The sequence below is a fragment of the Theobroma umbraticum genome, unplaced genomic scaffold (genome assembly GCF_002168275.2).
Source record: "Theobroma umbraticum cultivar Fairchild unplaced genomic scaffold, ASM216827v3 scaffold_30.0, whole genome shotgun sequence".
In the NCBI taxonomy this organism is placed as follows: Eukaryota; Viridiplantae; Streptophyta; class Magnoliopsida; order Malvales; family Malvaceae; genus Theobroma; species Theobroma umbraticum.
Window position 1 is genome coordinate 6,984,272 of NW_018397254.1, and position 12,272 is coordinate 6,996,543.

At 37.6% G+C, this 12,272-nt stretch overlaps 2 protein-coding genes across 2 annotated transcripts; one reads left to right on the plus strand and one right to left on the minus strand.

Moving 5' to 3' along the window:
* Nucleotides 1-149: 149 nt before the first annotated feature.
* Nucleotides 150-7,562, plus strand: MSH3 (homolog of DNA mismatch repair protein MSH3). The gene is given in 16 exon segments (XM_089783892.1): nt 150-513; nt 516-716; nt 719-982; nt 985-1,050; nt 1,053-1,303; nt 1,887-2,078; nt 2,388-2,552; nt 3,090-3,188; nt 3,281-3,532; nt 3,920-4,183; nt 4,290-4,421; nt 4,560-4,820; nt 4,903-4,974; nt 5,772-5,921; nt 6,186-6,656; nt 6,796-7,562. Coding segments are annotated over 16 exon segments (3,342 nt in total). The 5' UTR covers nt 150-332; the 3' UTR covers nt 7,117-7,562.
* A 269-nt stretch (nt 7,563-7,831) lies between these two features.
* On the minus strand, nt 7,832-12,229 carry LOC110409237 (single-stranded DNA endonuclease family protein; the record flags this gene model as incomplete). The annotated part of the gene is given in 13 exon segments (XM_021418553.2): nt 7,832-7,863; nt 7,866-8,356; nt 8,788-8,918; nt 9,409-9,509; nt 9,649-9,731; nt 10,506-10,605; nt 11,037-11,202; nt 11,310-11,369; nt 11,450-11,523; nt 11,617-11,689; nt 11,775-11,826; nt 11,916-12,043; nt 12,152-12,229. Coding segments are annotated over 13 exon segments (1,569 nt in total), but the record flags the coding sequence as incomplete, so codon positions are not given.
* Nucleotides 12,230-12,272: the final 43 nt, after the last annotated feature.

The window sequence follows — 12,272 nt, forward strand, 5'->3', positions numbered from 1 at the left end:
TTGCATAATAAAGTCCTTCAAAAAAAGAAAAATACAAATAATCCTAAAATTTTGGTAATAGACCGCGCATTTGACTCAAGCTTCGCCGAATGAAAGGACATTATAACTAGCCCGACTCTAAGGACCGTTATCAAAGGCCCAATGTCCAAACTATTTCAATTCGTGGGCTCCGCTGATTAGTCTTGTTTGGCGAAACTTGTTCATCGTAAAAGCTGCGTAATTGGCAGAAAGGAAAGCGCGCCAAATGGACAATACCCTCCATTGCTCCATCCTCTGGAAAGCCATCTCTCTGAAAATCCGTTCATTTTGGTGGATGAGTTGATCGCCCAAAAATGGGCAAGCAAAAGCAACAAGTCATTTCTCGTTTTTTTGCCCCCAAACCCAAAACCCCATCCACCCCAACTCCACCAGCAAACCCTTCATCTTCTCCTTCTCCTCCGTCACCGCCAATCCCATCGCCCAACGTAAAAGCAACTGTCTCTTTTTCCCCTTCAAAGCGCAAACTCCTCTCAACCACCCCACTTCCACTCCTAAGAAACCCAAAACCACGCTTTCCCCTCACACCCACAACCCTGTTCCTCTTCAGTCTAATCCCTCCCTCCACCAAAAATTTCTCCAGAAACTTCTGGAACCTTCTCCACCACCTCCTCTTGAACCTACCGTCGAACTTTCCGAATCCGACCCCAAAAAGTACACCCCACTAGAACAGCAAGTGGTGATTTAAAAAACAAATACCCGGATGTTCTTCTCATGGTGGAAGTCGGTTACAGGTTCCGATTCTTCGGGAAGGATGCGGAAATCGCGGCGAAAGTGTTGGGAATATATGCCCACGTGGACCGCAACTTCTTAACGGCTAGCGTGCCAACTTTTCGACTGAATGTCCACGTGAGGAGGCTGGTCAGTGCTGGATACAAGGTTGGAGTGGTGAAACAGACAGAAACGGCGGCGATTAAGGCACATGGTTCGAACCGAGTTGGACCGTTTTGCAGGGGTTGTCAGCATTATACACGAAGGCTACGCTGGAAGCCGCGGAGGATGTGGGAGGGAAAGAGAAGGGTGTGGTGGAGAGAGTAATTATTTGGTTTGCGTTGTGGAGAAAGGTTTGGAGTTTTCGGGGTCTGTTTCAGGCTCTGGTGCGGTTGATGTGAGGGTTGGAATTGTTGGAGTGGAGATTTCAACGGGGGATGTTGTTTATGGGGAGTTTGATGATGGAGTTATGAGGAGCGGGCTTGAAGCTGTGGTTTTTAGCTTGGCACCTGCTGAGTTATTGCTTGGAGAACCGCTTTCGAAGCAAACAGAAAAGGTATATCCTTTGTTGGTTTGTAAAACTTACTTTATTGCTGTTATAGTTTGTGCAGTGCCATATTAAGAGAGGCCCTTGTAGGAAATATTAAGTGATTTAATTATCAAAATTAAGCTACCCTGTTTAAAAAAGAAGAAACTGAAATAACCATGTTGAGGAAGTTGGAGAGTGGAATGTATTGAAAGTCTTGGAAATGACTTTGTTCTTATAGATTTATATACTTAACAGCTGTTTATAAGAGAAAATGCAGTATAAGAAGAGGAATCTTTTGGTATATGGTTATGAGTGGGAAAGTAGAGCTGCAAGGAGTCATTTACTGGAAAAAGAGTTAGAATGTAGTCTTTGGAGCTTACCAATTGTATAATTAGGTAAACTTAGTCCTGTACACTTTTATCACTCACTAGTATTTTCGGTTGAAATGCATTTCCTTGTATAATTTTGAATATTAACTAAAAATCTGGTCAAAGCATCTGGCTCATTCATTTATGGAAAACAAAAAAAGGGTATCATGTAGAATATTTTTATAGATGAACCAATATAATCTGGCTCTGTCTTTTAACTGATATAAAAATTCTTGTATCAGTTGCTATTGGCATATGCTGGACCTGCCTCAAATGTTCGTCTGGAGCATGCCTCTTGTGATTGTTTCAAGGGTGGTGGCGCACTTGCAGAAGTGATGTCTGTATATGAGAAGATGGTTGAAGATAATTTAGCCGGTAATGTGAATCAGTCTTTGGAGGCAACAAAACAGGAATATTCTCACTCTTCAATTCAGGTGTGACATTGGCCCCTACATTTTTGCACACTGATAGAAACATTGATTTTGAATGAAGTTAGTATTGTGGTTTGTTTAACTCTTAGCTGTCAACCTTTGGATAACTTGTTTGGTCAACTATATGTATATATTTTATCCTGTTGAAATTAAACAATATTTTGCTGCTCCTTAGATAGCAATTTTTGCTTCTTTCCTACCTTTTTCCTTGTAATACTACTAAATTGATTTCTTTCTTCCCCTAAGCCGTTGTTTGTTGCTGGTTTTGTTCTAATGTATTAATTTACTTTTCTTGAATTTGTTGGCTTTAAGGGAGTTATGAACATGCCAGATTTGGCTTTACAAGCATTGGCCTTAACCATTCGTCATCTCAAGCAATTTGGATTTGAAAGAATTATGTGCCTTGAAGCTTCGTTTCGTTCCTTATCGAGCAGCTTGGAGATGAATCTTTCAGCAAATACACTTCAACGATTAGAGGTAATTGTTTTATCATTTTGTGTATGTGTCTATTACTGAGATTTTCTCAGAATATTAGTTTCCTTTACTGCCAAGTTGCTCTTATCTGAGTTGTTGTTGGGCTGTCCAGTCACAAAATGGCATCAGAAATTTGTCATCAGCTCGTGGGTGTCCTAATGGATATTTGCGGTTATTGTTAGGTTTAACAAGTGTACCCTATTAATATATCTTGTCGACCTTGTGATTAGTTGGGAACAAGTTTAGGCTCGTAAAATGATTTGGTAAATATTTGGCTTGGCAAGCATTGTACGAGAGACTGATAACACAGGGTAAAATCTGCATGGTGTAATATTTTTTGATCAGTGGTACCTGGTTGGAACTCTGGAAGTTTGTTATTAGTTAGCAATGACTTTTGGGTAAAGTAATCTGTACATTATTCGATTTTAAAAAACTGCTGGTGGCTAGAGTGGTTCTTGAAGCTAGTACATCTGTTTAAGAACTTTGTGCTTCTCTATTAAGCCTTGTTTAACTCTGAATGGATGCTTTTGCTATCTCCAGATTCTGAGGAATAATTCAGATGGATCTGAATCTGGCTCCTTGCTGCAAATCATGAACCATACCCTTACTATTTATGGATCGAGGCTTCTTAGACACTGGGTAGGTGAGATAAAACTTGGTCTTATTTCTGGTGGTTTGTCCATATTTTTTCTAAACCATGATTTTACCTTAAGAGTTATTTCGTTAAACAGGTGACTCATCCTTTATGTGATAGAACCATGATATCTGCTCGACTTGATGCTGTTTCTGAAATTGCTTTGTCTATGGGGTGTTATAAAGTCTCACAAAGTATCGTTGAGATAGATGGGGAAGATTCTGATGTAACCATTAGACAACCAGAATTCTACTCTGTGCTTTCCTCGGTTTTAACTTTTTTAGGAAGATCTCCTGATATTCAGCGTGGAATAACAAGAATCTTCCATCGAACTGCCACCCCAGCAGAGGTATAATCACCCTCTTTATCTTTGTTATTGTGCAAGCAGCATGAGAGTATCTAGTACTCAAGTAGTCAAGTTCATATGGCTCTTTATATTTCATATGCCTGGAATTGTTTCAATGTTATAATATGGAATTTTGGCACTATGATTTCTTAAGTCTTTTGATTGGCAGGTTGTTTGGGATATGTACTGATGAAGGAATGGAAAGTTAAATTTTAATTTGCAATTAGTGACTTGATCTTCTGTAATTTTTTCTTGTTTCCCCTCCTGCATTGAAGCCATTGATAAGAATGCTATGTTTTCCTTGTTTTACATTAGCTTTAATAGTGGGGCCTTTGTGTTAAAATCCCCTGCTTGATGTGCCAATAAATTCCTAATGATCCAATTGTATAGTTCATTGCAGTTATTCAAGCTATTTTATCTGCTGGAAAGAAACTTCAGTGGCTTCATATTGATGAAGAACATGAAGACAATTGCAGTAAAAAAGTGCGAGTAGGGATTGTGCAGTCAGCTCTGTTGAAAAGGTTGATTTTGACTGCTTCATCATCCAGTGTTCTTGGCAATGCTGCAAAACTACTATCTTTCCTAAACAAAGAAGCAGCTGATAAAGGGGATTTAACAAACTTAATCATTATTTCTAACGACCAATTTCCAGAGGTTTGTATTTTATATGAAGATCTCTGAATTTCAATCTCCTTGTGCTTATTGTTGCCTTGATTTTGTGATCTTTTTGGATCCTATGGGTTCGACTGGTTACCTGCAGGTTGCTAGAGCTAGGAAAGCAGTTCAATTGGCAAAGGAGAAACTGGATAACTTGATTTGCTTGTATAGAAAGCGACTTGGGAAAGGCAATTTGGAATTTATGTGTGTGTCAGGAACCACTCATTTGATAGAGGTAGGTTTATTTTTTTATTTGTGAGACCTTAATCAATAAAGTTGTCCAGACAGCTATAATTTTTTTGCACACCATTTTCTTCTTCTTGCAACTGTAGTTTGGTTTGTGTGCCCCTGAATCCCTGCCGCTTTGATGCAGCTACCCATAGATGCCAATGTACCTTCAAACTGGGTTAAGGTAAATAGTACCAAAAAGACAATAAGGTATCATCCGCCTGAAGTGTTGGCTGCTCTAGACCAGTTAACACTGGCAAATGAAGAGCTCACCATTATTTGTCGAGCTGCTTGGGACAGCTTTCTTAGGGAATTTAGTGAATATTATGCCGAGTTTCAAGCTGCTGTTCAAGCACTTGCTGCTTTGGACTGTTTGCACTCTCTTGCCACTCTTTCAAGAAATAAGGTATCTACTTGGTGCATCTTAACACTTTATCCTTGATTAAGCTTAATTGATATTCATTATTATTTTTAATGGTTTATCGCAGAATTATGTCCGGCCTATCTTTGTGGATGACAATGAACCTGTTCAGATACAAATCCAATCTGGTCGTCACCCTGTATGTTGAAGCATATGTAATTAAGCATATTAAATCTAACTATACTCGTAACTAACTGAATCTACTGGGCACATGTTGAAAGAACTTTTTCACTAAATGCTAACTTTTATTACTACAAATATCATTTGTCAAGTGCTTACTGTCATCAATGCCAAAAGTTTCTCTTAATTTGCATGGCGTTTAAAGGATCTCTAAATTGTATTTTCAGAGCTTTGGGTTGTTGGCTTGTTGCTGGTTGCTCAAATCTGTCTTGTTAAGTCTGTTAGTTTATTATTTGATGGGAAAATTAGAATTGGGATTATGAAAGTTTTGTTAGCATCTTAGTTGTGGAAAATAAAGAGTCTAATTATTTTTGCCCAAAATAAATATTCTAATTAAATTAAGCTAGTATTTTTAAAAGTGCTCATACCCCAGGGCATTTTAGTCATAACTGGACTACTATTGTTTTTTTTTTTTTTCCTTTTTACAGATTATTGTATGAGAATTAAGCTTAAAAAGAATTTGACTGTTGTGTAATATTTGTCTCTGTGGGGGAAAATCAACTTTCTGTTAATGAGTTAACGTGGGGTGCTTTGATTTGGCCTGGTTGTAATGTAAATCAGACTACATCTCATAAATTTTTTCTCTTCATCAATGCCTTATCCTTCTTCATATTTTTACTATTGTTACAGTCTTTTGCCCCTAAAATTAATCACCATGATTGTTGACTTGTAACAATATCAGATAAGTTTTTGAGTTAAATTATAGCTCATATATTGCTGTCGGATGTTTGTTTATTGAGTGCTATGCTTGACCAGGTGTTGGAGACCATCTTACAAGAGGGTTTTGTTCCAAATGACACAACATTGCATGCCGACAGGGAGTGTTGTCAGATTGTTACTGGTCCTAATATGGGTGGGAAGAGTTGCTACATTCGCCAGGTTGCTCTAATTGCAATGATGGCTCAGGTAGAATTGGAGCTCACATATTAGTTCTCTCTCTCTCTCTCTCTCCATCTTCCTCTCCTTCCTCCTCCCTGGCTATCCTTTTCCCTTCCCTTCGCAAATTCTTCTGCATAATTTCATACTGTACTATGAGGGGGGTTTATTTATTAAATTCTTTTCTGCAAATGCTCATAATCTCTATGATGTCCAATTCTCTCTCTTTTCATTGTTTTTCCTGAAATAAAAATATTAATTACTGTTGCGAAATGTGCTCCCTGATCTTTCTAGGTTGGTTCCTTTGTACCAGCAGCATCAGCTACTTTGCATGTGTTAGACGCTATCTACACACGCATGGGTTCCTCTGACAGTATACAACAAGGGAGAAGTACCTTTCTAGAAGAACTAAGTGAGGCTTCTCAAATACTACACAACTGCACAGCACACTCACTGGTTATAATTGATGAGCTTGGAAGAGGAACTAGTACACATGACGGTGTAGCTATTGCTTATTCTACATTACATCATCTGTTGGAGCAGAGAAAATGCATGGTCCTCTTTGTAACCCACTACCCTAGAATTGCTGATATTAAAGTTGAATTTCCTGGGTCTGTGGAGGTATATCATGTTTCGTATCTGACCGCACATAATGATGAGGTTACTATGGATGCAAAATCTGATCATGAAGTCACCTACCTATATAAGCTTGTTCCTGGTGTTTCTGCAAGGAGTTTTGGATTCAAGGTTGCACAGCTTGCACAGGTAACTCTTGCTCTCCCAATTCTGGCATTTGTGGATGTTGCTGATTGTTCCCACTAACCTCTGTGAATATGGATGAACTTTTCATTCTAAACATTTGCTTGTCACTTAAGTTGTTTGGATACTTTCTGTTTTCATGCAGCTACCTTCATCATGCATCAGTCAGGCAATTATCATGGCTACAAGGCTGGAAGCAATCGAAAGCAGCAGAGTGAGAAAGAAATCAGAAGAAAGGCAGCTAGAAATGTCATCGAGTGATCAAGAACTAGAAACACAAGAGAAGATACTGAAATCCATTGGTAGCTTCTGCAGTGAAAGGCTAGAGAATTTAGAAGAATTTGCCAGTGCTTTCAGTGACTTGCTTTTGAGCTTGAAATCTGCAATAACCGATGATGACTTTGGCAAAAGCTTTCAGTTATTGAAAGAGGCTAGAAGCATCGCAAAGGAATTGATAAACAGGTAAAATGTTTAGGCAAGTTATATGAATGCTTTCTGTGTCATTTTCTTTCCTTTCGGAAGAATTTAATGGCGAAAGCAAATTCTTATGGATCTCTGCTATTTGCTAAGATTGATTAGGTTGCATTGCTTCAGCAAATAGTAGTCTGTAATCCCATTTCTTTGAGACATTCATATTAACATTTTGCTCCTCCGGATAAGTGGCAGTTCCTAAAGGTGAGACAGCATGTATATAGTATGGGGAGAACAGCAACGTGAAGTTGACGGAGACCCAAATCAGATGCTGGATTGCTGGAATTTCGTGAATGCTATTGTATAGGAAGAAATTTTGTAATTTTTATATTGAATTGCCTGAGTTTCACGTTTATTCTTCCCAACGTTTTATTGTGAAGAATGAGATTGCTTCGTCTCATTTATGTTTTCCTTTTCGTGCCTTCAAAAAGGATAAGAGAACTACGACCTCTCGCTTCTCTTTATCTTAAATAATGTTTCAGAAACCTTGATTACACTAAAACATATAGATTAGGCAATTCGATGGACTATAAGACTGTGTGATCATTTTCCATGGCTATAAAACTGTGCTGTAGCAAAGGTCCATAGCTATAAAATATTTTCCATGACAAACAAGATTCACATTAATAACACAGTAGAAGACAAACGTTAAACAACAGAGAAGCACCTCTGGCATATTACAATAAAAAGCATGCGTCAGAGTTGTCTATCTACAGAGTCCTAAGTGGCTCATTCAATGAATATCATCTCGAATACTGGCCAGAAACAATCTAAGCTCTCTTGCTTTCTTCACATGTTCAGCTGACCTCTCAGTTTCTGAGTCACTCAAATCAATTACACTAATGTCAGTAGATCTGGGAACATTCTGGGACTGCACTAGCGGAGGGGGGCTCAAAAGATCAATAACTTCATGCTTTGGAGCAGTCATACCAGTTTGTGGGCATAACGTTGCAGCTTTGCAATCAGCATTGCCTTCTGACTCCAAAATAACCTCAGGATCTAGGTTTATGGAATGACCCTCAGTTGCCATGGTCCTTTTGCCTGATATAACTTCTCTTGAAGCAATGGGAATGGACTTGCTTCCTAACTCGATGTCAAGCAACAGATCTTGGAGTTTCAGATCTATTTCAGCCACAGAACATTTTTGTTCTGATTTCTTTGGTCTTGATTTACGATGATGTTTCTTCTCTAGAGCTCTTCTGTCAACAAACTCAGTGATCTTTTCAGGACAAGCACTGTGGGAGAACAGGAAATAAATCATTTATTTAGAATATACCTCAATGACCAAATAATAGATCAGGAAGGAAGATGAAGAAAAGTAAGAATGCTGCCAAATATCTGAAGAAATCAAGGAAGAGAGAGCTATTAAAAAGTTAGATTAGATAACATATAAAAGGCCATTTTGTTGGGATATCAGGATGCAGTGATCAAAGTGAGAAAGAGTAAAGGGTCCCAAAATTCACTTCAGTTATTCATGGTAATCTTCTGTGGATATTTTTTCAAGGCATTATTGTGAAACATTAATTTCACCCATGGCTTTTTCCTTTCTAACTGTTTTTGTGCAGAGATTTTAAGAAAATTGAATGAAAACATAAAAAGCTTTAGTTTCTTGTGTACCACCTTAACATCAACACATGCTGATAAGCAAATGATAACAGCAACATACCTCTTTATGAGATCTGCTGAAATTACAGAGGTTTTGACTCCATCTAGCTCTTCCCACGACACCTCGAAACAGTCTTCTCCATGAACTTTTCGGCGCTTAATAATTACTGATACAGGACACTTGACTGGTATCTGTAATGGGAAAGTTTACCAATGGTATACTAGACCTTAAAGATCTGCATCAACACCATCATACAGATTTCTCAATGGAGATTTAAATGCTACTCTAGTTCTCTACAGAATCTTTATGGTACAAAACTGCAAGAAGAGATTATGATACATATTCTGATTATCACACCACAAGCTGGAGGCTTACAGGTAACTTAAGTACTTCAACACTTAGTCCACTCCATTTCCTTAATAACTAGAATCCAAAATCATTAGCTTTTAAAAGTGAATTGGAGAGCATAAAGGTCCATTGACATCATTAGTAACTCCAAACACACTCTTCTAATTAGAACACTTTCAAAATGACACTAGCAATTGCTTTTTCACCACATGAATGACCAATAAAGGTCCTTCAGAAGCAATAAATCTTTTAAAAGCAGCATGTCAAAGAAGAATGGTGGTTTGCAGAAGTTCAAGAATGAATTGGTATAAAGATGTACAATGGTAATAATACCTCCTTCAATGGAATGTTAACACCTAATTGAGACGAAGCTGACCGCAACTTGGCAAACCGTCGTAAATCTCTTTCAGCAATCTTAGGAAGGATGTACTCATCTAAGCAATTGATACACCATGAGATGACTGGTGCAAACTGCATATTAACTTCTAAGGATGCTTGCATTCATGAACATATAGCAAATATTGTATACAAATGCTTTTGCATATGTAGTTGGTGAATTTTTGAACAAAGTACCTGTTTTCTCAGGAGGCCACTCAAAGTACTGAGCACATAGCTGTTGAAGTAGCTCGCGCTGAAATGGATGCTGCACAAGAACCCTACAAGAATAAATCAGTTTAAAAAAACTTCACAGGCTGGCTTCTAAAATGAAAGAACTGATGACTAGACCCAATCCAAACAATCAGTCATCTTAAGATAGGCTACTCAGTTTTCAGTTTAGATGTTTGGAGATTTCGATTTCCACTAAGAATCAAGGATAACCTTTCTCAGTAAAGCAATTGAAGTAAATAAGCAGAGGCACATGTATAAACACAATCAGACCCTCCTTCAAAATTACCCCAGTTCTCTTAAATGGCCGAAACTATATTTCACTTAAAGATTTATCCTTAACTATCCCAACATTTGGAAAGGTCTACATGTACACTAACACTGAATCAATCAAATAAAAATAAGGCCTAGGGATAGTCATTAAACACCATTTCTTTTCTAGGAAAAGGTTAGATCTTCTTAACACTAGAGAGAGGCAATGTTAAGTTTATGCTTATGCTGGACCATCAATCCATTCATTCTTCCCTAGGAAATATAAGAAAAACTCCACTCACCCACCCATCCATCCATGATTACATCAAACATTCAAATGTCCCTATGCACACACATGTCAATATCAACTTCATTTCATCCTTTTCGTATGCATGTAAACTTTTTGAGACAGGAAGTAGAGAGATAGAATACAGAAAATAGAAAATTGAAAATAAAAGAATATAGTAAAAATGCTTTTTGCAACAAGTGCATTGTATTGGTATAAGCTTTGCCACAGCAGAAACTATTTAAAAAAAAAATTATACAAAAAGAACTGTTGTATATAACTTTACCTATTGACTACATCAGAATCTGCTGAGTGGCACTTGGGCTTCATATATGCTTCCACCACTTGCAAATACTGATTATCTCTTTGTAAATTATGATTGCTTCCTATCACAACCATTTGAAAAGTCAAAACAATTTGAAATTGGTGACTTCTATGAATAACTAGCTATATCAGTCTAAGCACATGTTACTCAACTCATGTCAAGCTTAAAGTTTAAATAGCACTCAACCAGCATCCTTGAAAATAGTAGTCTGAGTCCCTATCAGACTATATAGGTCAAGTGCTGTTTTCTCCTACGAAATCAAAACCTTCTCTCAAATAAGGATATATTTACTAGTAGGACTAAGGTGCTTTATAGAAGTCATCTCACAATATAATAAGCATTTTTCTGATTCTAGCACTATTCGCAAAGGGCTCTTCCCCTTTTAGCTCGATCATTTTGTCCAGTGAACCTTAACTTGATAAATTTTGGAAACAATATCTACACAAGCTAGTAATAACCTAATATGTAATAGTGGAAGGTTTCTTTATTCACCATTCGTGCTCACTTCATGATGCAATGTGATTGCCTTGTCATTGCACTTGTCTTGACCCTGTTTTTTTGAACTTTTTGTCTTCCTCGCAAAAGACAGTCCTTCTGATGCAACTTTTTGAAGAATATCATGGTCTCCAACTGATTTAACAATCTGGCATGCTGACCCCTATATTAGCAAGGAGGACAGGTGTCATGTTCAATAAGCATCTTTAAAAAAAAAAAAAGCAAAAACAACTGACCAGGAGATTAGAAGCATTTGTCATTGAAACATACCGGACCCAGACCATGAACACCCTGAGAGTAATCACTGCCAAGAAGAAGGGCCAGAGAAATCTGAAAGTCCCAGAATTATGAGTTAGCAAACTTAGTAGAATTAACGATTAGTACATGTCAGAAGGCAAGATGAAAATTACCAAGGAGTTCCTTCCAAATCCAAGTTTTTGCTCTATATCAGCCATTTCATAGCAAACAACATGACCTCCTTCCCCTAATTCAAAAAATGAAATGGTTAGCGAGATTAATACTACAGAATGATACTGTAAAACAACTCAAGAAGGAAAAATATTACCCACACACTCACCAAGGCAAATGTCTCTGTACACTGTTCTTGCGCCAAAAAGGAAGATATCTGAATCAGAAGAGAAACACCCATCCTGATGATAGTGAAGTAACTAAATGAAAGGAGTGCCTTATCATAGCGTTTCAATTGTACTCACTAAGAAAACAAGAACTACTTACACATAAGGATTCTATGTTTAATAATGCACATTGTGCTTCAGCTTCTTCGATCCTGAATTCAAGGGAAGAAGAAGAGAGGGATCAATTAGTCCTGGGTTCATTATCAAAAGATATTGAATTGCATAAAATATGGGAAATTACCCATCTAAGCACGGAATCCCAAGTGCTAATCCAAGGACTTTTGCTTCTTTGATCATGCATGAAAATTCAGAGCCCATATTCCTTCTAAGTGAAGAAAACTTCTGTGAATTTTTCCCCTCTTGACTAGCCTGTCTTAAACAACTACTTAAATTGGTAAAAAGAAAACTTTCTTGAGAAAAGATAGCAACAGAAAGGGTTTAGAAGAGAGATATGAAATACGGTGAAAACTGACATACCAGATTCTCTACCTCACTTCCTGAGTTTAAGCGCCGCCTGTATGTAGCTAATTTGATGGCAGGAATTGAACCATCTACCAGATGCCAAAGAATGAATTAAACTTTCACCATTTATCTAAAA